Below are 27,499 nucleotides of genomic sequence, written 5' to 3' on the forward strand. Positions count from 1 at the left end.
AGACTCACAGTGATGCTTCTCTGTAAGATGTGGGCAATACAGGGCATGTGCTCGTACGGCATAATACGAGCCGCAGCAATCATATTGCGCGCACTGTCAGTCCCTACGGTTGTAACTTTCCCTTCAATGTCCCACGTGCGTGCAACAGTTTTGAACTGCTTTGCACACGCCTCCGCAAAGTAACGTTCTTCTGTTTACATTACAGTTAGCGCAAATGATTTCAATTCCCATGTCTCAGTGATTTGATGTGCAGTTACTCCCAGGTAGTTATTGTTACTCACTGACGTCCAGTGGTCTCCTGTCAGGGCGACATAGTCCGCTTGAGCTAAAGCCTCTTTTCTTTTCTCCTTTTCAGTGTCATAGAGTGAGTGGATTCTGGTCATTATTGTGCCTCTCGATGGTGGCTTGTAGGATGTGTCGAGGGATGCAACTTTCAAAACATCGGCGAAGCCCTTGTCTTCAACTATGCTAATTGGTCTACAGTCCTTTGCAACTCATTTGGCAATTGTGTTGGTTAATTTATCCGAGGTGGACTTGCTTTACTGGCCTGCGTTCATTCAGCGTGGTCTGATGCAGGCCAGGTGTTGCACTGGAAGCCGAAGCCCCAACAAACGCATGCTAGCGTTGAGATGGTACTGTAAGCTTGAAGAGCTGCGGTGGAACTGAAACTCCTTCTTGCAGTGCCTGCAAATAACTATTTTCTTATTTATTGTTCCATCTACGTTCTTTTTTTAACTCAAATTCCCCATCCAGGGGGCCAACCTGTTCTTGCTCCATGTTGTTTACATGTCCTTCGTCCGCCCTGCTGGAACACTAGAGCGAGTGAGTGGCGTGTGTTGGTGGAATTATGGGATGTATGGGGCGGGCCATTCTGCGCATGCGTTAAATGCCTTAAATATTTTGACACAATTAATCAAATCATGTGAGGTGAACATATGTTTATGCAGCATGACTTTACATTAGAGGTAATTATGCTCCTTGAGTAAACAGATGGCTCTGTTGTAATTGTAAGTTTTAAGTATAGTACAGTAGAGTACAGTACATAACAGTACAGTACAGTACAGTAGTGTGCATTTTGTTTTAGGAGGAGGAATTTGAGCGAAATATCCCTTTATCTGACAGGCAGTTGAAATATGAGCCTCAGGCTATACTGTGACGGTTCTCACACACACACGCACGCACGCACGCACACACACACACACACACACACACACACACACACACACACACACACACACACACACACACACACACACACACACACACACACACACACACACACACACACACACACACACACACACACACACACACCTTGGGGTGTGTTTTTCCTTGTCACAGTAGGAGGAGACATTATGGAGAACATGTGGTTATAGTTGTACAGCGAGGAGCAGATAAAGTTAGAGTTAATATAAACTACTTTAAGGTAAGTTAGTATTATTACTATTATTATTATAAACTACTTTAAGGTAAGTTAGTATTATTACTATTATTATTATGAACTACTTTAAGGTAAGTTAGTATTATTACTATTATTATTATAAACTACTTTAAGGTAAGTTAGTATTACTACTATTATTATTATAAACTACTTTAAGGTAAGTTAGTATTACTACTATTATTATTATAAACTACTTTAAGGTAAGTTAGTATTATTACTATTATTATTATAAACTACTTTAAGGTAAGTTAGTATTATTACTATAAACTACTACTACTAGGGTTTCCATGGGATTGACACTAACACCTGCCCGCCTGCCCGGGGCAGGTAAATAAAATGGTAGGGCAGGTGAAGTTTGCTATCTGGTTGCCCCACGGGCAGGTGCACATGTTGTCTCTCCGGCTCTTTTTATTAAACAGAAAATGCCTTTTCGAGTCAGGATACCAATTTTATCGAATCAGGACAGAGAACTCAGACAGGATACAGATTAAATTAAGTGAAATTGGAAGTGATGACACAAAGAAATGAGCATGTCAAATTGGAACTGGAACATTATAAAAATGAAGCTGATAAATGGGTACTCTCTCCTGATTGGCTGAAATGGTGTCACCTGACTGGAAATGTATGTTCTCTCTATCAAAGAGCTGGAGAGACAGAGAGACTCCTGTTACTGAACAAAGACTCTATAGCAAGAGTACTATCAGAATATAGAGCTTTAACCCATAACAAAACCCTTTTTGTTTTAACCAAAAAATATCCCTTACCCTACCTTTAACCCATAGTCATATTCATAGCTATTTAGATATTTGGCATACATATTGAGGTGTGACATTTTTTATCGTGCAGCCCCATAATTCGCAAGTAGAAAGTACAAAAATAAGACATACATACTGTACTTAAAGGGATATTTCACTTTCAAATAAAATAAACATTAAAACAATATATTTAAAAAAAATGAAAGAAGTTATGGCAAAATCACGGCCCCCTCACACATTAGTAGGACACTCTAATGCGTGAGGGGGCCGTGATTTTTCCATTACTTTTTTCATTTATTTTTAATATATTTTTTAAATGTTTATTTTATTTGAAAGTGGAGTATCCCTTTAAGTATCATTTTCTGGTAAATTTCCTTTATTTCAATTATTCATTTATTTCAATGAAGTATTTCAATTGTTCAATACTTTATACTTATATTCCACTACGTCTCAGTAGTTGTACTAAATATAGCAGTTTTATTTTATTTGTCAAAGTTTACAAGCTCACAAGCTGTGAGCTTGTATATCGGCTATTTTCTAATAGCAGTGATGTAAAATAGGGCTTCAGTAGCAAATAGTAAAAAACGAGTAGAGAAGTAGAGAGAGAGAGAGAGAGAGAGAGAGAGAGAGAGAGAGAGAGAGAGAGAGAGAGAGAGAGAGAGAGAGAGGTCTTAAGTAATGTTAAGTATATAAGTGTCCTTAAAGGGGAATTTTGGACTAAAGTTTTCTTAGCTTTTCTATGACGTTATGATATCTTAGGATGAATGGTACAGTAGAAAAATTCATAACTCCACCCCTGAGCCGCCACAGCTTAAAAGGTGCTGACGTTGAACGTTGACGTTCATAGTGACTGAACACTATGCAACCAAAAAAAAAATAACAGAATTCTCGCTAGACGAGATTGAAATATCGAGATTTCAATCTCGTCTAGCGAGACTTCTGTTTTTTTTTTTTAAACGTTTGATGAACGTCAGATCTCACCAAAAAAATTAATAAAAAAAGCTATTAAAATATGTGATCTAACCTAAGGCCTATCCGCGCACCTTTTAAGCTGTGGCGGCTCAGGGGTGGAGTTATGATATTTTTCTACTGTACCATTCATCCTAAGATATCATAACGTCATAGAAAAGGTAAGAAAACTTTAGTCCAAAATTCTCCTTTAAGCTTTTTGTTTACGCCCCACAATGAGAGGTTTTGTAGCAATGTGTAGCAGTTGTAGACATATTAGACATTAATTGTGGAATATTCTATCATGCTCTAATACTATCATACTTTACATTACTTACTTTTATTGTATTACAAAATAGACCAAATAGACCATTTTACATCACAGTACCCAGTGTTGCTATGCTCACTTGGGATGTGCTTGCACTCTATTTTAATGACGTCACGCGCACGTGGCTTAACACCTACACTACACAATTGACACGCATCTATAGACTAATTCCTATGTTAATGTCTCTGGTGTGAGTCGGGAGCCTTTGTAAACTTTGTTGAGGTGTGAATTTAAAGTAGTTTTAAATCTATGCGTGTGCTCCTGGTCAAACAGGTTCCTGCACGCCGTGCAAGGCCGTCCCATGAGCAATGCTGCACCCCAACAGTATACCCACCGAGATTGAGAGAGAGAGACAGACAGACAGACAGACAGACAGACAGACAGACAGACAGACAGACAGACAGACAGACAGACAGACAGACAGACAGACAGACAGACAGACAGACAGACAGACAGACAGATGACTAATACTAGTATTTGTTTTACTACTATTGACCATAGGAAGGACTTTATAATGACTGGTTGTGTATCTTCACACGTCATAAACAGAATAATAACAGTATAATAATATTTATTATGATGGTTGTGTATCTTTACACACAATTATATTATTATTTACATTTTTAACACTAAAGAGACGGATCAGGAATTAGGTACGACCGTAGAAAGTTCAGCAACAGTGAAGTCAAACTATAAATCATCTAAAGCTTCTGTTTTGACTTACAACGCTCTCTCTCTCTCTCTCTCTCTCCTCTCTCTCTCTCTCTCTCTCTCTCTCTCAAGGTTAAGGTTAGGTTTAGACATAGTTTAGTGAGGTTAAGGTTAAGGTTAAGGTTAGGTTTAGATATAGGTTAGTGAGGTTAAAGACGGGGTGCCGTGATTTTCAGTGATCCCCCCCCCCCTAAAACATAATCATCAGGTATTATGGTTATACTAGGAGGAAGATTTTTTTTTCAATAAAGTGTACAGAAAGTGTTAAAATTATGTTTTTATGTGGACACGCCTCTAGTTCATTAAGTATACCTGGTTCTCACCTTAGCACCTCCTCCACCACCTTAGCACCACCCACCTGTCTTAGTCCCTCCTCCTCCTCATGCCCACACCTGTTGTGTTATGATAATGAGGGGGATGGTATATTTTTACTATGTCACTAAAGGGCTGTTTCTCTATTGGCACGTTTGACCCTCAAGGTTTCAGCCTTCAGGTAGAAACTCAAAATAGTCAGAGAAGACATAAAACACCATAAAAACACCACCAGGGGGCTTAATGAAGTTCTATCAACTTCATAGACACATGAAAAACAGAAAAGGTGCAAAACCATGGCACCACCTCTTTAAGGTTAAGGTTAGGTTCACAGGTATTCTATTCAGGAGGATTATTAACAGAGATCTCTCTCTCTTCCTCAGGTATTCTATTCAGGAGGATTATTAACAGAGATCTCTCTCTCTTCCTCAGGTATTCTATTCAGGAGGATTATTAACAGAGATCTCTCTCTCTTCTTCAGGTATTCTATTCAGGAGGATTATTAACAGAGATCTCTCTCTCTTCTTCAGGTATTCTATTCAGGAGGATTATTAACAGAGATCTCTCTCTCTTCTTCAGGTATTCTTCTTGCCCAGCATGGCCTGCTCTTCCTCCTATGAGGAGGATTGTATTTTCTAGGTGTTAAAAGGTATTTATTTTGTATTTAAAAACTATTCTTATTTAATTTTCTCTCAGACATTCCTGTATCTCGGCATGGCCGCCCCATCCTCCTCTTATGATCATAATTACGTTTTCTAGGTATTAAAATGTATTGTATTTATTTTGTATTTGAGGGATATTTATTTTGTATTGAAAGGGTATTTATTTTGTATTTAAAATGTATTTATTTAGTATTTAAAATGTATTCAAAATGTAGTTATCTAGTATTTAAAATATATTTATTTCGTATTTAAAGGATATTTATTTTGTATTTAAAGGATATTTATTTTGTATTTAAATGGTATTTATTTTGTATTTAAAATGTATTTCTTTTGTATTTAAATTGTATTTATTTTGTATTTAAAATGTATTTATTTTGTATTTAAAGGGTATTTATTTTGTATTTAAAATATATTTATTTTGTATTTAAAGGGTATTTATTTTGTATTTAAAGGGTATTTATTTTATTTTTTATTTAAAGGGTATTTATTTTGTATTTAAAATATATTTATTTTGTATTTAAAGGGTATTTATTTTGTATTTATTTTGTATTTAAAGGGTATTTATTTTGTATTTAAATGGTATTTATTTTTTATTTGAAAACTATTTATTTTTGATTGAAAGGGCATTTATTTTGTATTTAAAATATATTTATTTTGTATTTAAAGGGTATTTATTTTGTAATTAAAGGGTATTTATTTTATTTTTTATTTAAAGGGTATTTATTTTGTATTTAAAATATATTTATTTTGTATTTAAAGGGTATTTATTTTGTATTTATTTTGTATTTAAAGGGTATTTATTTTGTATTTAAATGGTATTTATTTTTTATTTGAAAACTATTTATTTTTGATTGAAAGGGCATTTATTTTGTATTTAAAATGTATCTATTTTTTATTTAAAGGGTACTTATTTTGTATTTAAAATATATTTATTTTGTATTTAAAGGGTATTTATTTTGTATTTATTTTGTATTTAAAATGTATTTATTTTGTATTTAAATGGTATTTATTTTTCATTTGAAAACTATTTATTTTTGATTGAAAGGGCATTTATTTTGTATTTAAAATATATATTTTTTTATTTAAAGGGTACTTATTTTGTATTTAAAATGTATTTATTTTGTATTTAAAGGGTATTTATTTTTCATTTTAAAATATTGTATGTGATTTTCTCTTCAGGTATTCCTCCAGCTCGGTATGGCCTCCTCCACCTCCTCCTCCACCTCCTCCTCCTCCTCCTCCTCCTCCTCCTCCTCCACCTCCTTTAAGGACAACGGTACTCAGTTGAACCTGAGTGCGTTTAACTACTGCTACTTTGAGGAGGACTTTAAGTACATCCTGCTTCCTGTCAGCTACGCTCTGGTGTTCGTCCTGGGCCTGGCTCTGAACGCCACGGCGCTCTACGTGATCCTGTTCAGAACCAAGGTTAGTACGTGATCCTGTTCAGAACCAAGGTTAGTACGTGATCCTGTTCAGAACCAAGGTTAGTACCTTATCCTGTTCAGAACCAAGGTTAGTACCTTATCCTGTTCAGAACCAAGGTTAGTACCTTATCCTGTTCAGAAACAAGGTTGGTACCTTATCCTGTTCAGAACCACGTTATCCTGTTCAGAACCAAGGTTAGTACCTGTTCAGAACCAAGGTTAGTACCTTATCCTGTTCAGAACCAAGGTTAGTACCTTATCCTGTTCAGAACCAAGGTTAGTACCTTATCCTGTTCAGAACCAAGGTTAGTACCTTATCCTGTTCAGAAACAAGGTTGGTACCTTATCCTGTTCAGAACCACGTTATCCTGTTCAGAACCAAGGTTAGTACCTTATCCTGTTCAGAACCAAGGTTAGTACCTTATCCTGTTCAGAACCAAGGTTAGTACGTTGTCCTGTTCAGAACCAAGGTTAGTACCTTATCCTGTTCAGAACCAAGGTTAGTACCTTAATCCTGTTCAGAACCAAGGTTAGTACCTTATCCTGTTCAGAACCAAGGTTAGTACGTTGTCCTGTTCAGAACCAAGGTTAGTACGTGATCCTGTTCAGAACCAAGGTTAGTACGTTTTCCTGTTCAAAACCAAGGTTAGTACCTTATCCTGTTCAGAACCAAGGTTAGTACGTGATCCTGTTCAGAACCAAGGTTAGTACGTGATCCTGTTCAGAACCAAGGTTAGTACGTTATCCTGTTCAGAACCAAGGTTAGTACGTTATCCTGTTCAGAACCAAGGTTAGTACGTGATCCTGTTCAGAACCATGGTTAGTACGTGATCCTGTTCAGAACCAAGGTTAGTACGTTATCCTGTTCAGAACCACGTGATCCTGTTCAGAACCAAGGTTAGTACCTTATCCTGTTCAGAACCAAGGTTAGTACCTGTTCAGAACCAAGGTTAGTACCTTATCCTGTTCAGAACCAAGGTTAGTACCTGTTCAGAACCAAGGTTAGTACGTTGTCCTGTTCAGAACCAAGGTTAGTACCTTATCCTGTTCAGAACCACGTTATCCTGTTCAGAACCAAGGTTAGTACCTGTTCAGAACCAAGGTTAGTACCTTATCCTGTTCAGAACCAAGGTTAGTACGTTGTCCTGTTCAGAACCAAGGTTAGTACCTTATCCTGTTCAGAACCAAGGTTAGTACCTTATCCTGTTCAGCGGTATCAGTGCCAGAAATCTCACCGTTGAGCTGCACGGCGCTGTTTAAACTGTAGACTCCACGACGAGAAATCCATGTGAAACAAAGCATGCGTGCATTTTGCACGATGGTCCTGGCTAACGCCTGGAATGATAACATCTCTCATGCGGGTCACAATGGCGCAGCGATCGCGCATACAAAATTAGTCGTTTTCCCAACGTAAAAAGTTTTGGAGTTATAGGGGTTTTAGAGAAGGAGATAGAACATGTTTAATAACATGTTTTACAGAGGTGAAACCCTTCTACTATCTATAATGTTTAATAACATGTTTAATAACCTGTTTAATAGCATGTTTAATAACATGTTTAATAACATGTTTTACAGAGGTGGAACCCTTCAACTATCTTTATGTTCAACCTCTCGGTATGCGACACTCTCTACATCCTCACGCTGCCCTTCCTCATCTATTACTACGCTGATGAAAATGACTGGCCTTTCAGCGAACCTCTGTGTAAACTCATACGCTTTCTGTTCTACTCCAATCTATATGGTACGTCTACATACCTACCTATCTACCTATCTATCTACCTATCTACCTATCTATCTATCTATCTACCTATCTATCTATCTATCTATCTATCTATCTATCTATCTACCTACCTACCTACCTACCTACCTACCTACCTACCTATCTATCTATCTATCTACCTACCTACCTACCTACCTATCTATCTATCCATCTATCCATCTACCCATCTACCCATCTATCCATCTACCCATCTATCCATCTACCCATCTATCCATCTACCCATCTATCCATCTACCCATCTACCCATCTACCCATCTACCCATCTACCCATCTATCCATCTACCCATCTACCCATCTATCTATCTATCTATCCATATGCATATAGGTGTGGTTTGGGCGTTACATTAATAAAAAAACAAGGGAACCAGCAGACCTGGTACTGCCAGACCCCTAGTGGTTGAAATCTGAATGGCCGGAAGTCTGAATGGTTTCTAAACTACGTCACGCTAAGCTTGGCCAATCAAAAAGAGGGACATGTAAGAAAACGTTTTCGTCCATATATGGACGAAAACGATAGCAAATGGGGACCGACAAAGCCTCATTTAGGCCTGACCCCCTGGGTCTGGCAAACAATCAGCCTTATCCCTAAAACACCTGTGCTACCCGTTACATTATGCAGAGGTGTGGTTTGGGCATTACATTAATAAAACCAATCAGCCTTATTCCTGAAACACCTGTGCTACCCGTTACATTATGCATGTAGGTGTGGTTTGGGCATTACATTAATAAAACCAATCAGTCTTATTCCTAAAACACCTGTGCTACCCGTTACATTATGCAGAGGTGTGGTTTGGGCGTTACATTGATACAACCAATCAGCGTGCCGGATGCCAGTGCCTTAAAAGGCATTGAGCGCAAGCCGTTATGTGCTATCTACACTCTCTCCCTGTCTGCCCATGGATGAGCGAATAGGCAGTCAGACGTTGATTGTCTTGGAATAAAATCATTTTGATACACAGAATTATCACTCACACATTGCTGGTTAATTTTAAATTACTGTAAACTGAATGGTCTGGTGTGGTTATTAGCAAACACAGATCAAATGACAATGTATTTGTCTTTGATAAACTTAACTGGCAACTGCTGATAAAAACACAACCTATTGACCCTTAAGGAATTACCAGTCACACTTTTGTGGATTTCAGTCAAATTGTAATGACAATCACATTCACAATCCCGTCATTGTTAATTGTGTTAGACACACTCTGGACCAGAACGTTAGAGTTCTCTAACACTCTGGACCAGAACATTAGAGTTCTCTAACACTCTGGACCAGAACGTTAAAGAACTCTAATGTTCTGGACCAGAGTTAGCATTGCCCCTTACGTGCCTCATTATTTATTATACATTCTCATAGCAAACGGCACAAAGGACCCCTCCTTAAGCCTCATCCTAGGGTAGAGGAATAAGTCCTTCCTATAAGTCCTTCCTATGTTTACATAAACATAATATTTATGTAGGGTCCATATTGTTCCTTTGTTGTATCAGCCTACACAGGTTCCTGGGTGTGTGTTGTCCTGTCTGCTCTGTTATAATACTACTACTACTACCACTACCACTACCACTACCACTACTACCACTACCACTACCACTACCACTACCACTACTACTACTACTATTACTATTACTACTACTATTACTATTACTATTACTACTACTACTACTACTACTATTACTATTACTATTACTACTACTATTACTATTACTATTACTACTACTACTACTACTACTACTACTACTACTACTACTACTACTACTACTACTACTACTACTACTAATAATAATAACAATAACATATTTAATTCATTGTAGGGTCCATATTGTTCCTGTGTTGCATCAGCCTCCATAGATTCCTGGGGGTGTGTTATCCGGTGCGTTCTCTACGCTGGGTGAACACCAGACGCTCCAGGATGGTGTCGGCTGTGATCTGGATCTGCGTTCTGATCTGTCAGGCTCCTGTCCTCTACTTCTCTAGAACCAGGTCTGTTCTCTACTTCTCTAGAACCAGGTCTGTTCTCTACTTCTCTAGAACCAGGTCTGTCCTCTACTTCTCTAGAACCACGTCTGTCCTCTACTTCTCTAGAACCAGGTCTGTCCTCTACTTCTCTAGAACCAGGTCTGTCCTCTACCTATAGAACCAGGTCTGTTCTCTACTTCTATAGAACCAGCTCTGTCCTCTACTTCTCTAGAACCAGGTTTGTTCTCTACTTCTCTAGAACCAGGTCTGTTCTCTACTTCTCTAGAACCAGGTCTGTCCTCTACTTCTCTAGAACCAGGTCTGTCCTCTACTTCTCTAGAACCAGGTCTGTCCTCTACTTCTCTAGAACCAGGTCTGTCCTCTACTTCTCTAGAACCAGGTCTGTTCTCTACCTATAGAACCAGGTCTGTTCTCTACTTCTCTAGAACCAGGTCTGTCCTCTACTTCTCTAGAACCAGGTCTGTCCTCTACTTCTCTAGAACCAGGTCTGTCCTCTACCTATAGAACCAGGTCTGTTCTCTACTTCTCTAGAACCAGGTCTGTCCTCTACTTCTCTAGAACCAGGTCTGTTCTCTACTTCTCTAGAACCAGGTCTGTCCTCTACTTCTCTAGAACCAGGTCTGTTCTCTACTTCTCTAGAACCAGGTCTGTCCTCTACCTATAGAACCAGGTCTGTCCTCTACCTATAGAACCAGGTCTGTCCTCTACCTCTCTAGAACCAGGTCTGTTCTCTACTTCTCTAGAACCAGGTCTGTCCTCTACCTCTCTAGAACCAGGTCTGTTCTCTACTTCTCTAGAACCAGGTCTGTCCTCTACTTCTCTAGAACCAGGTCTGTCCTCTACCTCTCTAGAACCAGGTCTGTCCTCTACTTCTCTAGAACCAGGTCTGTCCTCTACTTCTCTAGAACCAGGTCTGTCCTCTACTTCTCTAGAACCAGGTCTGTCCTCTACCTATAGAACCAGGTCTGTTCTCTACTTCTCTAGAACCAGGTCTGTTCTCTACTTCTCTAGAACCAGGTCTGTTCTCTACTTCTCTAGAACCAGGTCTGTCCTCTACCTATAGAACCAGGTCTGTCCTCTACCTATAGAACCAGGTCTGTCCTCTACTTCTCTAGAACCAGGTCTGTCCTCTACTTCTCTAGAACCAGGTCTGTTCTCTACTTCTCTAGAACCAGGTCTGTCCTCTACTTCTCTAGAACCAGGTCTGTCCTCTACTTCTCTAGAACCAGGTCTGTCCTCTACTTCTCTAGAACCAGGTCTGTTCTCTACTTCTCTAGAACCAGGTCTCTCCTCTACTTCTCTAGAACCAGGTCTGTCCTCTACTTCTCTAGAACCAGGTCTGTCCTCTACCTATAGAACCAGGTCTGTTCTCTACTTCTCTAGAACCAGGTCTGTTCTCTACTTCTCTAGAACCAGGTCTGTTCTCTACTTCTCTAGAACCAGGTCTGTCCTCTACCTATAGAACCAGGTCTGTCCTCTACCTATAGAACCAGGTCTGTCCTCTACTTCTCTAGAACCAGGTCTGTCCTCTACTTCTCTAGAACCAGGTCTGTCCTCTACCTATAGAACCAGGTCTGTCCTCTACCTATAGAACCAGGTCTGTCCTCTACCTATAGAACCAGGTCTGTCCTCTACTTCTCTAGAACCAGGTCTGTCCTCTACTTCTCTAGAACCAGGTCTATCCTCTACTTCTCTAGAACCAGGTCTGTCCTCTACCTATAGAACCAGGCCTGTCCTCTACCTATAGAACCAGGTCTGTCCTCTACTTCTCTAGAACCAGGTCTGTTCTCTACTTCTCTAGAACCAGGTCTGTCCTCTACCTATAGAACCAGGTCTGTTCTCTACTTCTCTAAAACCAGGTCTGTCCTCTACTTCTCTAGAACCAGGTCTGTCCTCTACTTCTCTAGAACCAGGTCTGTCCTCTACTTCTCTAGAACCAGGTCTGTTCTCTACTTCTCTAGAACCAGGTCTGTCCTCTACTTCTCTAGAACCATGTCTGTCCTCTACCTATAGAACCAGGTCTGTTCTCTACTTCTCTAGAACCAGGTCTGTTCTCTACTTCTCTAGAACCAGGTCTGTTCTCTACTTCTCTAGAACCAGGTCTGTTCTCTACTTCTCTAGAACCAGGTCTGTTCTCTACTTCTCTAGAACCAGGTCTGTCCTCTACCTATAGAACCAGGTCTGTTCTCTACCTATAGAACCAGGTCTGTCCTCTACTTCTCTAGAACCAGGTCTGTCCTCTACTTCTCTAGAACCAGGTCTGTTCTCTACTTCTCTAGAACCAGGTCTGTCCTCTACTTCTCTAGAACCAGGTCTGTCCTCTACTTCTCTAGAACCAGGTCTGTCCTCTACTTCTCTAGAACCAGGTCTGTTCTCTACTTCTCTAGAACCAGGTCTGTCCTCTACTTCTCTAGAACCAGGTCTGTCCTCTACTTCTCTAGAACCAGGTCTGTTCTCTACTTCTCTAGAACCAGGTCTGTCCTCTACTTCTCTAGAGCCAGGTCTGTCCTCTACTTCTCTAGAACCAGGTCTGTCCTCTACCTATAGAACCAGGTCTGTTCTCTACTTCTCTAGAACCAGGTCTGTTCTCTACTTCTCTAGAACCAGGTCTGTTCTCTACTTCTCTAGAACCAGGTCTGTCCTCTACCTATAGAACCAGGTCTGTCCTCTACCTATAGAACCAGGTCTGTCCTCTACTTCTCTAGAACCAGGTCTGTCCTCTACTTCTCTAGAACCAGGTCTGTCCTCTACCTATAGAACCAGGTCTGTCCTCTACCTATAGAACCAGGTCTGTCCTCTACCTATAGAACCAGGTCTGTCCTCTACTTCTCTAGAACCAGGTCTGTTCTCTACTTCTCTAGAACCAGGTCTGTTCTCTACTTCTCTAGAACCAGGTCTGTCCTCTACTTCTCTAGAACCAGGTCTGTCCTCTACTTCTCTAGAACCAGGTCTGTCCTCTACTTCTCTAGAACCAGGTCTGTCCTCTACTTCTCTAGAACCAGGTCTGTCCTCTACCTATAGAACCAGGTCTGTCCTCTACTTCTCTAGAACCAGGTCTGTTCTCTACTTCTCTAGAACCAGGTCTGTCCTCTACCTATAGAACCAGGTCTGTTCTCTACTTCTCTAGAACCAGGTCTGTCCTCTACTTCTCTAGAACAAGGTCTGTCCTCTACTTCTCTAGAACCAGGTCTGTCCTCTACTTCTCTAGAACCAGGTCTGTTCTCTACTTCTCTAGAACCAGGTCTGTCCTCTACTTCTCTAGAACCAGGTCTGTCCTCTACTTCCCTAGAACCAGGTCTGTCCTCTACCTATAGAACCAGGTCTGTCCTCTACTTCTCTAGAACCAGCTCTGTCCTCTACTTCTCTAGAACCAGGTCTGTTCTCTACTTCTCTAGAACTAGGTCTGTCCTCTACCTATATAACCAGGTCTGTTCTCTACTTCTCTAGAACCAGGTCTGTCCTCTACTTCTCTAGAACCAGGTCTGTCCTCTACTTCTCTAGAACCAGGTCTGTCCTCTACTTCTCTAGAACCAGGTCTGTCCTCTACTGCTCTAGAACCAGGTCTGTTCTCTACTTCTCTAGAACCAGGTCTGTCCTCTACCTATAGAACCAGGTCTGTCCTCTACTTCTCTAGAACCAGGTCTGTACTCTACTTCTCTAGAACCAGGTCTGTCCTCTACTTCTCTAGAACCAGGTCTGTCCTCTACTTCTCTAGAACCAGGTCTGTCCTCTACTTCTCTAGAACCAGGTCTGTCCTCTACCTATAGAACCAGGTCTGTCCTCTACCTATAGAACCAGGTCTGTCCTCTACTTCTCTAGAACCAGGTCTGTCCTCTACCTATAGAACCAGGTCTGTTCTCTACTTCTCTAGAACCAGGTCTGTCCTCTACCTATAGAACCAGGTCTGTCATCTACTTCTCTAGAACCAGGTCTGTCCTCTACCTATAGAACCAGGTGTGTTCTCTACTTCTCTAGAACCAGGTCTGTCCTCTACTTCTCTAGAACCAGGTCTGTCCTCTACTTCTCTAGAACCAGGTCTGTCCTCTACCTATAGAACGAGGTCTGTTCTCTACTTCTCTAGAACCAGGTCTGTCCTCTACCTATAGAACCAGGTCTGTTCTCTACTTCTCTAGAACCAGGTCTGTTCTCTACTTCTCTAGAACCAGGTCTGTTCTCTACTTCTCTAGAACCAGGTCTGTTCTCTACTTCTCTAGAACCAGGTCTGTCCTCTACTTCTCTAGAACCAGGTCTGTCCTCTACTTCTCTAGAACCAGGTCTGTCCTCTACCTATAGAACCAGGTCTGTTCTCTACTTCTCTAGAACCAGGTCTGTCCTCTACTTCTCTAGAACCAGGTCTGTCCTCTACCTATAGAACCAGGTGAACTCTGTCCAATGTGCTTTATTAACACATTGATTGCCAAGATATTAAACATAGTTTTCTATCCCCTTGCCAGAGTATAATTTCCTCAATCCGATGATATTTGAAACGCCGTGGAACCAACATCGTGTCCCAAAAACCCTGTGGGTTAGCGGAGGGATCTGTGTATCCATAGGAACGACAACGCTCCAACCGCGATCCGCCATTTTGGGGCTTTGGCCTGATGAAAACTAGTGGTTTTCAATGCAAAAAAATTAAACTGAGTTACAGCTGTTTTTGTGAAAATCCCAAACAGGAAGCGGATGGCTAGGCATGGCAGGCTAGGGCTGGCATTCTATGGCAAGTACTTGGCTTTCCGATAACAAAGTGTCACTACACCTTGGGAAAACTGAATCCATTCTCTTTGGGACCAAACATTCCCTCAGACAGATGGATGTAAATGATTTCAAGGTCAAAGTCGATGACACAGTTATCTAGCAAAGAAGAGATTACCTATCTGGGATGTATTCTTGACAAATACCTGAGAGGTGAAAGCATGGCCACAAAGGTGGTCAAGAGAGTAAACCAGAGAACCAGATTTATGGGCAGAGTTTCCTCTTTTGTCAGGCCCTCAGAACCCTCTCAGGGGCCCTGATTCAGCCCCTTTTTGACTATGCTTGCACCTCTTGGTACTCCAACACCTCATTGTCACTGAAGACTAAGCTTCAAACCTCCCAAAACAAACTGATTCGGCTACTCCTCGGTCTGGGGCCCATGACCCACCTTTCACCCACCCATTTTGCCAGCCTAGGCTGTCTCAGAGTAGAAGACAGGGTTAAACAACTAAAAATGGGACTGGTCTTCAAAATTGTAAATGCAAATTTGCCCGAAATGCCCCCTATTCCCGCATATCTGAGTAAATACCTCCAAAAAGTTAGCGACACCCACAGTCACAAAACTAGAGGGAGCGTTAACAACGATCTGGTACCACCCACCCACAAAACAAACATGGGCAAATTCTCCTTCTACAGCACTGCCACCCAGGTTTGCAATAGTCTAACCCCATCCCTCAAAAAGTGCAGTTTGCTGGGCTCTTTTAAAACAGCCCTGAAAATTCACCTTTCAGGAGGCCAAGAAAGGAGGTAGAATTATTTTCCCATTAGACAGACCCCCCCCCTGTTCTTGTACATAGTCTTTTGTTTTATTTGTCCCCCTTTTTATATATTTTTTTATGTACATAATGTTATCTTTTACCTGTTTTTTTGTAACAATATTTGAACTGTGGTGCCACTATATATATATATCTATGAATTGAATATCAAGGACCTTGTTGGAAACAAGACTGCAAGGACTTTTATGAACGGACCTTTTAGACAAAGTATTTTAAATGTAACTGTGATGTTTTACATTTTTGGCCTAATAAAATATTCAATCAATCAATCAATTAATAAACAGTGATATTAACATATTATATGAATCCACAGGGAGTACGGCTCAGAGAGAGTCTGTTATGAACATTAACATTAATAAACAGTGATATTAACATATTATGTTAATCCACAGGGAGTACTGCTCAGAGAGAATCTGTTATGAACATTAACATTAATAAACAGTGATATTAACATATTATATGAATCCATAGGGAGTACGGCTCAGATACAATCTGATAAGAATATTAACATTAATAAACACAACAGTGATATTAACATATTATGTTAATCCACAGGGAGTACGGCTCAGAGAGAATCTGATCTGAACATTAACATTAATAAACAGTGATATTAACATATTATGTTAATCCACAGGGAGAACGGCTCAGAGAGAATCTGTTATGAACATTAACATTAATAAACAGTGATATTAACATAATATGTTAATCCACAGGGAGTACGGCTCAGAGAGAATCTGATCTGAACATTAACATTAATAAACAGTGATATTAACATAATATGTTAATCCACAGGGAGTACGGCTCAGAGAGAGTCTGTTATGAACATTAACATTAATAAACAGTGATATTAACATATTATGTTAATCCATAGGGAGTACGGCTCAGATAGAATCTGTTATGAACATTAACATTAATAAACAGTGATATTAACATATTATGTTAATCCACAGGGAGTACGGCTCAGAGAGAATCTGTTATGAACATTAACATTAATAAACAGTGATATTAACATAATATGTTAATCCATAGGGAGTACGGCTCAGAGAGAATCTGCTATGACACCACCAGTCCAGAACTGTTTGATGACTTCCTGGTCTACAGTTCAGCCGTATCAGTGCTGATGTTCGCTCTGCCCTTCATGGTGGTCATGGTCTGTTATGGACTGATGGTCAGGAGACTGCTGGGCCTGGGGACACCAAGGTACGTTTATTTATGTTGGAACTGGGCCTGGGGACACCAAGGTACGTTTATTTATGTTAGAACTGGGCCTGGGGACACCAAGGTACGTTTATTTATGTTAGAACTGGGCCTGGGGACACCAAGGTACGTTTATATATGTTAGAACTGGGCCTGGGGACACCGAGGTACGTTTATTTATGTTAGAACTGGGCCTGGGGACACAGAGGTACGTTTATTTATGTTAGAACTGGGCCTGGGGACACAGAGGTACGTTTATATATGTTAGAACTGGGCCTGGGGACACCGAGGTACGTTTATTTATGTTGGAACTGGGCCTGGGGACACCAAGGTACGTTTATTTATGTTAGAACTGGGCCTGGGGACACCAAGGTACGTTTATTTATGTTGGAACTGGGCCTGGGGACACCAAGGTACGTTTATATATGTTAGAACTGGGCCTGGGAGTATCAAGGTTAGTTGTTCATAAGGTTAGTTGTTCATAAGGTTAGTTTTGCATAAGGTTAGTTGTTCATAAGGTTAGTTTTGCATAAGGTTAGTTGTTCATAAGGTTAGTTTTTCATAAGGTTAGTTGTCCATAAGGTTAGTTTTGCATAAGGTTAGTTTTGCATAAGGTTAGTTGTTCATAAGGTTAGTTTTGCATAAGGTTAGTTGTTCATAAGGTTAGTTTTTCATAAGGTTAGTTGTCCATAAGGTTAGTTGTTCATAAGGTTAGTTGTTCATAAGGTTACTTTTGCATAAAGTTAGTTGTTCATAAGGTTAGTTTTTCATAAGGTTAGTTGTCCATAAGGTTAGTTGTTCATAAGGTTAGTTTTTCATAAGGTTAGTTTTTCATAAGGTTAGTTGTTCATAAGGTTAGTTGTTCATAAAGTTAGTTGTCCATAAGGCTAGTTTTTCATAAGGTTAGTTTTTCATAAGGTTAGTTGTTCATAAGGTTAGTTTTTCATAAGGTTAGTTTTTCATAAGGTTAGTTGTCCATAAGGTTAGTTTTGCATAAGGTTAGTTTTGCATAAAGTTAGTTGTCCATAAGGTTAGTTGTTCATAAGGTTACTTTTGCATAAAGTTAGTTGTTCATAAGGTTAGTTTTTCATAAGGTTAGTTGTCCATAAGGTTAGTTGTTCATAAGGTTAGTTTTTCATAAGGTTAGTTTTTCATAAGGTTAGTTGTTCATAAGGTTAGTTGTTCATAAAGTTAGTTGTCCATAAGGCTAGTTTTTCATAAGGTTACTTTTGCATAAAGTTAGTTGTCCATAAGGTTAGTTGTTCATAAGGTTACTTTTTCATAAGGTTAGTTCGATTGTAAATCGAAGGTAAGATATAAGAGTAGAGCTAGCCAATGCTATTATGTGCTAAAAGTAATCTCAGTTTCAAATCGTCCATAATGTTAGAACATCGTGGTAACATCCGCCATTCATAACCGATCGTTTTGAAATATTAGTCTGTTGGTTGTGTCTGATGTAAATCTGAAAGAAAGATGTCTTAACGATTATATTTTGTTAAAGACAGGGTGCCGTGATTTTCAGTGATTCCCCCCCCCCTAAAACAGAATCATCAGGTATTATGGTTATACTAGGAGGAAGATTTTTTCGAAAAAGTTTACAGAATTGTTAAAATTATGTTTTTATGTGGACACGCTTCCAGTTCATTAAGTATACCTGGTCCTCACCTTAGCACCTCCTCCACCACCTTAGCACCACCCACCTGTCCTAGTCCCTCCTCCTCCTCATGCTCACACCTGTTGTGTTATGATAATAACGGGGAGGGACATTTTACTATGTCACTAAAGGGCTGTTTTTCTATTGGCACGTTTGACCCTCAAGGTTTCAGCCTCCAGGAAGAAACTCAAAATAGTCAGAGAAGACATAAAACACCATAAAAACACCACCAGGGGGTTCTATCAACCTCATAGACACATGAAAAACCATGGCACCACCTCTTTAAAACTGTCATTAATCCTCCTGAGCCACTAGTTCCAGGTGGTTCCAGCAGGGGGCAGTGGCAGCCACGTTCTAAGTGTCTGTCTGTCTGCAGCACAGAGATCTCAGAGGGTGAGACAGGTTCTAAGTGTCTGTCTCTCTGCAGCACAGAGCCAGAGGGTGAGACAGGTTCTAAGTGTCTGTCTGTCTGTCTGCAGCACAGAGATCTCAGAGGGTGAGACAGGTTCTAAGTGTCTGTCTCTCTGCAGCACAGAGCCAGAGGGTGAGACAGGTTCTAAGTGTCTGTCTCTCTGCAGCACAGAGACAGAGGGTGAGACAGGTTCTAAGTGTCTGTCTGTCTGCAGCACAGAGATATCAGAGGTTGAGACAGGTTCTAAGTGTCTGTCTCTCTGCAGCACAGAGCCAGAGGGTGACACAGGTTCTAAGTGTCTGTCTCTCTGCAGCACAGAGATATCAGAGGGTGAGACAGGTTCTAAGTGTCTGTCTCTCTGCAGCACAGAGCCAGAGGGTGAGACAGGTTCTAAGTGTCTGTCTCTCTGCAGCACAGAGACAGAGGGTGAGACAGGTTCTAAGTGTCTGTCTGTCTGCAGCACAGAGCCAGAGGGTGAGACAGGTTCTAAGTGTCTGTCTCTCTGCAGCACAGAAGGTGAGACAGGTTCTAAGTGTCTGTCTCTCTGCAGCACAGAGACAGAGGGTGAGACAGGTTCTAAGTGTCTGTCTCTCTGCAACACAGAGGGTGAGACAGGTTCTAAGTGTCTGTCTCTCTGCAGCACAGAGACAGAGGGTGAGACAGGTTCTAAGTGTCTGTCTCTCTGTAGCACAGAGACAGAGGGTGAGACAGGTTCTAAGTGTCTGTCTGTCTGCAGCACAGAGCCAGAGGGTGAGACAGGTTCTAAGTGTCTGTCTCTCTGCAGCACAGACACAGAGGGTGAGACAGGTTCTAAGTGTCTGTCTCTCTGCAGCACAGAGACAGAGGGTGAGACAGGTTCTAAGTGTCTGTCTCTCTGCAACACAGAGGGTGAGACAGGTTCTAAGTGTCTGTCTCTCTGCAGCACAGAGACAGAGGGTGAGACAGGTTCTAAGTGTCTGTCTATCTGCAGCACAGAGACAGAGGGTGAGACAGGTTCTAAGTGTCTGTCTCTCTGCAGCACAGAGACAGAGGGTGAGACAGGTTCTAAGTGTCTGTCTCTCTGCAGCACAGACACAGAGGGTGAGACAGGTTCTAAGTGTCTGTCTCTCTGCAGCACAGAAACAGAGGGTGAGACAGGTTCTAAGTGTCTGTCTCTCTGCAGCACAGAGACAGAGGGTGAGACAGGTTCTAAGTGTCTGTCTCTCTGCAGCACAGACACAGAGGGTGAGACAGGTTCTAAGTGTCTGTCTCTCTGCAGCACAGACACACAGAGGGTGAGACAGGTTCTAAGTGTCTGTCTCTCTGCAGCACAGACACAGAGGGTGAGACAGGGGGCGTGGCAGCTCAACGCTCCAAACAAAAGTCGGTGAAGATGATCATCATCGTCCTTTCAGCCTTCATGCTGTGTTTCCTGCCTTTCCACCTCACCAGGTCTGTATAATATAATATAATATAATATAATATAATATAATATAATATAATATAATATAATATAATATAATATAATATAATATAATATAATATAATAACATTAACATTACACATTCGTGTAATGTAATATACAGGGGTTAGACATAACTGGTGTGCAATTTTTTAGCAAAACTAATTTTTTAGCAAAACTAAAAAATAAAAGCCTGGAGATCGAGGCTAGGAATTTACTTCCTGAAGCCACACTCACACAATCACGCTAAAGCATGCGTCGGCCCCATGTACAGCCATGAGGCGCAGGGGGAGGGGACGCATGCTGCACGTGATTGTTTGAGTGTTGCCTCGCATCCTGACACACAGACACGCTGCGACTCGCAGCTGTTCGCAGCCAGCAGCGGCTGTTAGAGGCACTCGTCACCGATGATGAACGCACCGTGATGGTGCAAAATATGCCGTGAATGTCCCAATCTGGCGGATAAAAGCAGCGCAGCACAGGGCACCAACCTTGGAGGGTTAACCAAACGACGTAAAAAAATAAACAGCGAAATTTGGCGGAATTTGGAAGCAGAGCGTCCTTTTTTCTCGCGCAGCACCCCCCACCCCCTGTACATGCATTACACTGTATTCAAATACTTTATTATAGTACTATAACTATACTATAGCAGTGGCTCAGGGGTAGAGTGGCCGGGTAGAGTGAACTGGAAACCGCAAGGTTCCCAGTTCACTCCCCCAGAGTTAGTGAAGAAGTGTCCTTGAGCAAGACACTGAACCCCTAATTGCTCCTGATGAGCAGGTTCGTGCCTTGCATGGTTTCCTCCTCCATCGGTGTATGAATGTGTGTGTGAATGGGTGAATGTAATGCACAATCTATGTAAAGAGCTTTGGATAAAAGCGCTGTATAAATGCACCATTTACCATTTACTATATTATGCTGTATTATACTGTATTAAACAGTTTTATACTGTATGTATTATACTCTTCTCTTCATGCCTTTCCATCTGACCTTAATACACTATAATAATAGTGTATTTTACTGTATTCATGTTGTGTTTTCATCTCACCAGGAGCCTCTACTACTCCTTCAGATACCTCAGACAGGTCAACCCTGACACGGTGAGTTTATTTTATTATTATTATTATTATTATTATTATTATTATTACACTTAACCCTGACACTGTGAGTTCATTTAACAGGTCTGTACCTTCCGTCATAAATCATCGCCCCCTCCTGGTCAACATGTGCCGTTGCAGGCTCATGGTTCCCTGAGGGGGTTCCATTACGGGTGTGTAACTCTGAGAGTGTGTACATTGTGGGTCCATTTGTCTCTGAATTATGGAGGGTCTTGAAACTCTGAGAACCACTGTGCTACACTAACCCTAACCCTCATAACTCTGAACCACTGTGCTACACTAACCCTAACCCTCATAACGCTGAACCACTGTGCTACACTAACCCTAACCCTCATAATGCTGAACCACTGTGCTACACTAACCCTAACCCTCATAACTCTGAACCACTGTGCTACACTAACCCTAACCCTCATAACGCTGAACCACTGTGCTACACTAACCCTCACCCTCATAACTCTGAACCACTGTGCTACACTAACCCTAACCCTCATAATGCTGAACCACTGTGCTACACTAACCCTAACCCTCATAACTCTGAACCACTGTGCTACACTAACCCTCACCCTCATAACTCTGAACCACTGTGCTACACTAACCCTAACCCTCATAACTCTGAACCACTGTGCTACACTAACCTTAGGGTTAGTGTAAATGGCCGTTTTCAAGATGTTTTGGGCATTATCTCTGGAACGCATGTTGGATGCGTGACTTTGAGGACATGGAGCACATAATGACACATTTTCGGGTTATTTGGGTATTTTAGGGGAGGCAAGCAAGCAGTGGTGAGAGATTTTTTTGGAGGGTATACTATAACTATTCCCTCCCTAGTTTCTCCCACATGCATTTTCTGCCCCACACAAACTCGGCCAGGCCCACTCAGACCCAGTTTCTCAGTAACACTGAGTACACTTACAATATGCTTTGTACTGATGTTCTACTGTTTCTATTGTTAGTCACCCTGTAACTCAACCACTTTGGAGCTGCTTTTAGCCTTGGATGCATTTTCAATGCAAAGTTATTACCACAGAATAGTGCAAGGATTGTTATAAATAAATGCTGGTTAGGCTTATCAGATATAATACCAGTGTTAACAGCGAGCATTCCTGTACCTATTACAGAATAGTATTAACTTGGCATTGAAGACACAAACTGTATCGAAGATTGTAGAAACATCCTTGTAGAAACATCCTTGTAGAAACATCCTTGTAGAAGCATCCTTGTAGAACATCCTTGTAGAAACATCCTTGTAGAAACATCCTTGTAGAAGCATCCTTGTAGAAGCATCCTTGTAGAAGCATCCTTGTAGAAACATCCTTGTAGAAACATCCTTGTAGAAACATCCTTGTAGAGACATCCTTGTAGAAACATCCTTGTAGAAGCATCCTTGTAGAGACATCCTTGTAGAGACATCCTTGTAGAAACATCCTTGTAGAAACATCCTTGTAGAAACATCCTTGTAGAAGCATCCTTGTAGAAGCATCCTTGTAGAAACATCCTTGTAGAAGCATCCTTGTAGAAACATCCTTGTAGAAACATCCTTGTAGAAACATCCTTGTAGAAACATCCTGAACGCTCTGCCCTCATAACAAACAGTCGTCTGACTCAGAACACATTAAAGCAGTTGTTAAACAGGGGAATAATATGAATTAATAATACTTTTAACCCATTTAACACTCGCATGACTGAGGTTTCATACTCCTCCACCAAGCCTGAAAAAAGGTCATTTTGATCCCCAAATCAGGCTATCCTATTGGCCACTGTCTCCCTCTGTTCTCCAGACTAGTTCACACTTTCTCCCCCAAACAGTGGGGGGTTCCATTGTGTTCTAAAGAGCTGAGAGTTGAAAATGGGTTGCCAAATTTTGAGAGAGAAATAAGCAGGCAGGTCTATGAAAGTGTGTATACATTAATTATTTCCGTGGACTTATTTCCTGTGTGTGTGTGTGTGTGTGTGTGTGTGTGTGTGTGTGTGTGTGTGTGTGTGTGTGTGTGTGTGTGTGTGTGTGTGTGTGTGTGTGTGTGTGTGTGTGTGACACACACACACACACACACACACACACACACACACACACACACACACACACACACACACACACACACACACACACACACACACACACACACACACACACACACACACACTCTAAATACATTATAAATGTATTCTAATTCTTTGAAAACAGATGCTTCAGTAGAAAAAAACGAAACATACCTGGTCAAATTTGGAGACAGGTGCTGTATCACTATCGTGGTGGTGGCACAACTGTAACCTACATGTGTTGGCCAGGGGCATGGCCACAATAATCACATGCTGCAATGTCGTTCTGGGTTTCATACACATCACATGTGCACTCCAGGCACCTGCCTCTCATTATACCGCGCTTGTCTTTCATATTTGTTTTTAATACAGCAAGTGTTCTCTATTGATGATGCGTCGCGAGCAGCGCGACTTTTTAGCGATGCTATTAAGGTCAAGTCTTTCTGACAACTCAACCTTTCTATCAGTACGGGTAGCTCCTGAGTAAATTGTCGGACTCTGAATCCGTGCGCTCCGTCGTCTGCGGTATCGAATCCCACTCAAGTCATTGATTTTCTGCGATGCAATGTTAATTCTTGCGGTCAATTTATTTACTCGAAGTCAAGGTTAGGAATAAGATTAGTGTATAATAGACATCATTTTACTGAGGTAAATGTCATTGATATTTTTGGGGGAGGGTCATTCTTTTTTTTTTAATCACTTGGGGAGGGTCATTGATTTTTTTCCCCATTCAGAGGGAGGGTCATCGCATTTTAAATTAGGGCACATATATTTCCTCCATGCCCCCCCTTCTGTAAATTTCGACTGGTCCCTAATACCTAAGACCTAATAAAAAAATCATTTACAGAAGGACATGCATGCTCTAATCTAAACAAGTACGAAAAAATAACATTCCCAAATTGCATTCATGAAAGCAGCGAATTCAACAAGTGTATCCCTTTTTTTATAAGCACTTTATATTTGAAATCCGAACGTTTATGTAGATGTACGGGCTGTAAATGGAGAAAGTGCAAAAAACAGGTTGAAGTTTCGTCATGACTGTCATAATATGACCGTGATGTAATGCTGCTTTAAATTTAGTAGTAGCAAGCGAACTATAGTAACTTGTAAACAACCCAGTGACAAACCTATATTATTATTATTCATAATAATAATATTCACATTATTGTCTGAGCGTAAAGCTCTCATTCTATCAGCTGTCCACGTCGCTGACAAACGCGTCTCCTCTCCTCCTCCCGCTCCCTCAGTGCAACAAGTGAACACAATGCTATGTTCCACAAATGTGCTCAATCCTGCGCAAAATATCTGATCTTCAAGCATAAAACAGTTGCTGCGTGACAAGCTGTATGCTTGTAGATCCTATCTTTTTCCACCGCTTTGCAGTGAAAGGGAAAGTTGAAAATGGGTCGCCAAATTTTGCGAGAGAAATAAGTCAGGTCTATGAAAATGTTACTGCATGCGTCGTTGTGCCCTGAGAAAACAGTTAGGCATGAATGGGGTAATAGCCGAGGCTAATTTGCAACACCAGTCCCTGGTTAGACCTTTCTATATAAATATATACCTAATAAAAATGCATGAAGCTCTAATCTAAACAAGTATGAAAATATATTTATATCTGCAAAGTAACTAGTAACTAAAGTTTTCAAATAATTGTAGTGAAGTAAAAGTACAAGATTTGCCTCTGAGCTGTAGTGGAGTAGAAAAGTATTACCATTATAATGTAATTATATATATAATTATAATATTAATAATAATAGAAAGACGCGAAAAACAAGCCCAAAGTCGCTTATAATAAGCAGACATGGCAACATGGACTCGCTGCTGCGTAGGGAGTCTGCTCGTCTACGGGCCGCTCTGAGCGGGGGTCTAGAGGTGTGAACTGCTCTTGCCTGGGGGAGAGAGAGGGAGAGCGGTCAATTTAGCCGAAATATAACGGTTGGGATGGTATATATGGTATATATTTCATATTTATAATACGTTTCAGAAGAAAAAAAAAACGGAGATGATTTGAAACAAATATTTAGGAAAAGTCATGAAAGGGGAACTTTCTCAGAGCTTCATGAGAGAAGATAATCCACTTTAAATTCTCAAAATCGGTCATATTGATAGCTTAGTCATGCAAGTGTTAAACCTCAAATGTCCAAAACTGTTACTTTTCAGAATTCAAATTCAAAAGCAGTAAAAGCAGCAGATCTACAAGCTCAAAATGCATTGAGCTTGTGGATTTGTTATACTTTAGAGGCTTTAGTTTGACACTGCAGTATGATAAAGAAAGAAAAGAGATCATTACTGCATCAACAGTAATAATCATTAAACTATAGAAACTGGTCAAACATTGGACTAATCAGTACACAGTATCTCTAGAGTCATTAAACAAAACAGTCATATTCCATCCTGATTGGCTAAGATTGGCTTCCAAAGTTTGTAGGAGTGGCCCGTTTTGAACAAAAAGCCTCAAATCATGAACACAGCATGACATTTCTGTGACATTTTGCACCCTGTAATTTTCAAATCAGCCTCACGGTGGCGCTATAACAGGCCGATTCGTGTTTTTACCTATAACTGCTCTAATCTGTGTAAAACTTTGTTTGTGCACTCCCTAGAGGCCAAGGAAAAACCTTTGCCCTGCATTTCTCACATCTGCCTTTTATAGCGTCACCAGGCGCATTTTTGAATATTAAGCCTTCAGATTTTATTCAAATTTCACGCAAATCGGTACACATGATCTCTATAGTCATGTGATCACATGATCTCTATAGTCATGTGATCACATGATCTCTATAGTCATGTGATCACATGATCTCTATAGTCATGTGATCACATGATCTCTATAGTCATGTGATCACATGATCTCTATAGTCATGTGATCACATGATCTCTATAGTCATGTGATCACATGATCTCTATAGCCATGTGATCAAGACGGATCTGTTAGATTTGTCATATTCCATCCTGATTGGCTAAGATTGACATCTAAAGTTTGCAGCGTGGCCCGTTTTGAACAAAATGCCGCAAATCATGAACGCAGCGTCCGATTGCGGTGAAACTTTGCACACACATTCACACTACGTTGAGGAACAAATGCCACCCTTTCAACATTGCCCTTTTATAGTGCCACCAGGAGGCCGAATTTTGCATTACTATTTTTTTAAATATTAAAACAAATATTTAATGTTAAGTGATCAAGACGGATCCGTCCAATTTTTCACATTCCATCCTGAGTGGCGAATTCAGAACACTGCTGGCCCACACTAACCTACCTGATGTGTTTTAATGTGTTTTTCTATGTATTTCTACAGGTCAGTTGTTCTCTACTAGAAGCGTCCAGCGTTGCCTACAAGGTCACCCGTCCTCTGGCCAGCGCTAACAGCTGTGTTGACCCCATCCTCTACTTCCTGGCTGGACAGGATGTCCGCAGCAACTTGAAGAAGAGCAAGACGTCACCGGCCAAGAAGAGACGTGTCAACAACACCATGGCAACGCAGCGTTGTACACAACTATAAGAGAAGTGTCAACAACACCATGGCAACGCAGCGTTGTACACAACTATAAGAGACGTGTCAACAATACCATGGCAACGCAGCGTTGTACACAACTATAAGAATATATGTATTCTATAAGACTTTTAAAAGAAGTGTCAACAACACCATGGCAACGCAGTGTTCTACACAGAGTTTAAAATGACTTGCAATATCACCTGGTTTAGTGAGAACAAATCCATTTGATTCCACTAAGGCTGTGCACAGAGTTGTCTTTTGACCCATGATTTCATT

At 40.7% G+C, this 27,499-nt stretch overlaps 1 protein-coding gene across 1 annotated transcript; it reads left to right on the top strand.

Moving 5' to 3' along the window:
- The first annotated feature begins 1,353 nt into the window (after positions 1–1,353).
- Positions 1,354–27,499, top strand: p2ry2.1 (purinergic receptor P2Y2, tandem duplicate 1). The gene is made up of 9 exons (XM_080429681.1): positions 1,354–1,426; positions 5,075–5,144; positions 6,337–6,582; positions 8,157–8,322; positions 10,174–10,342; positions 16,897–17,067; positions 20,439–20,561; positions 21,623–21,671; positions 27,026–27,499. The coding sequence occupies exons 3-9, from the start codon at positions 6,355–6,357 to the stop codon at positions 27,227–27,229; spliced, it is 1,110 nt and encodes a 369-aa protein (XP_080285807.1). The 5' UTR covers positions 1,354–1,426; positions 5,075–5,144; positions 6,337–6,354; the 3' UTR covers positions 27,230–27,499.

Source organism: Gymnoscopelus braueri (assembly GCF_963280865.1).
Source record: "Gymnoscopelus braueri genome assembly, chromosome: 5".
In the NCBI taxonomy this organism is placed as follows: Eukaryota; Metazoa; Chordata; class Actinopteri; order Myctophiformes; family Myctophidae; genus Gymnoscopelus; species Gymnoscopelus braueri.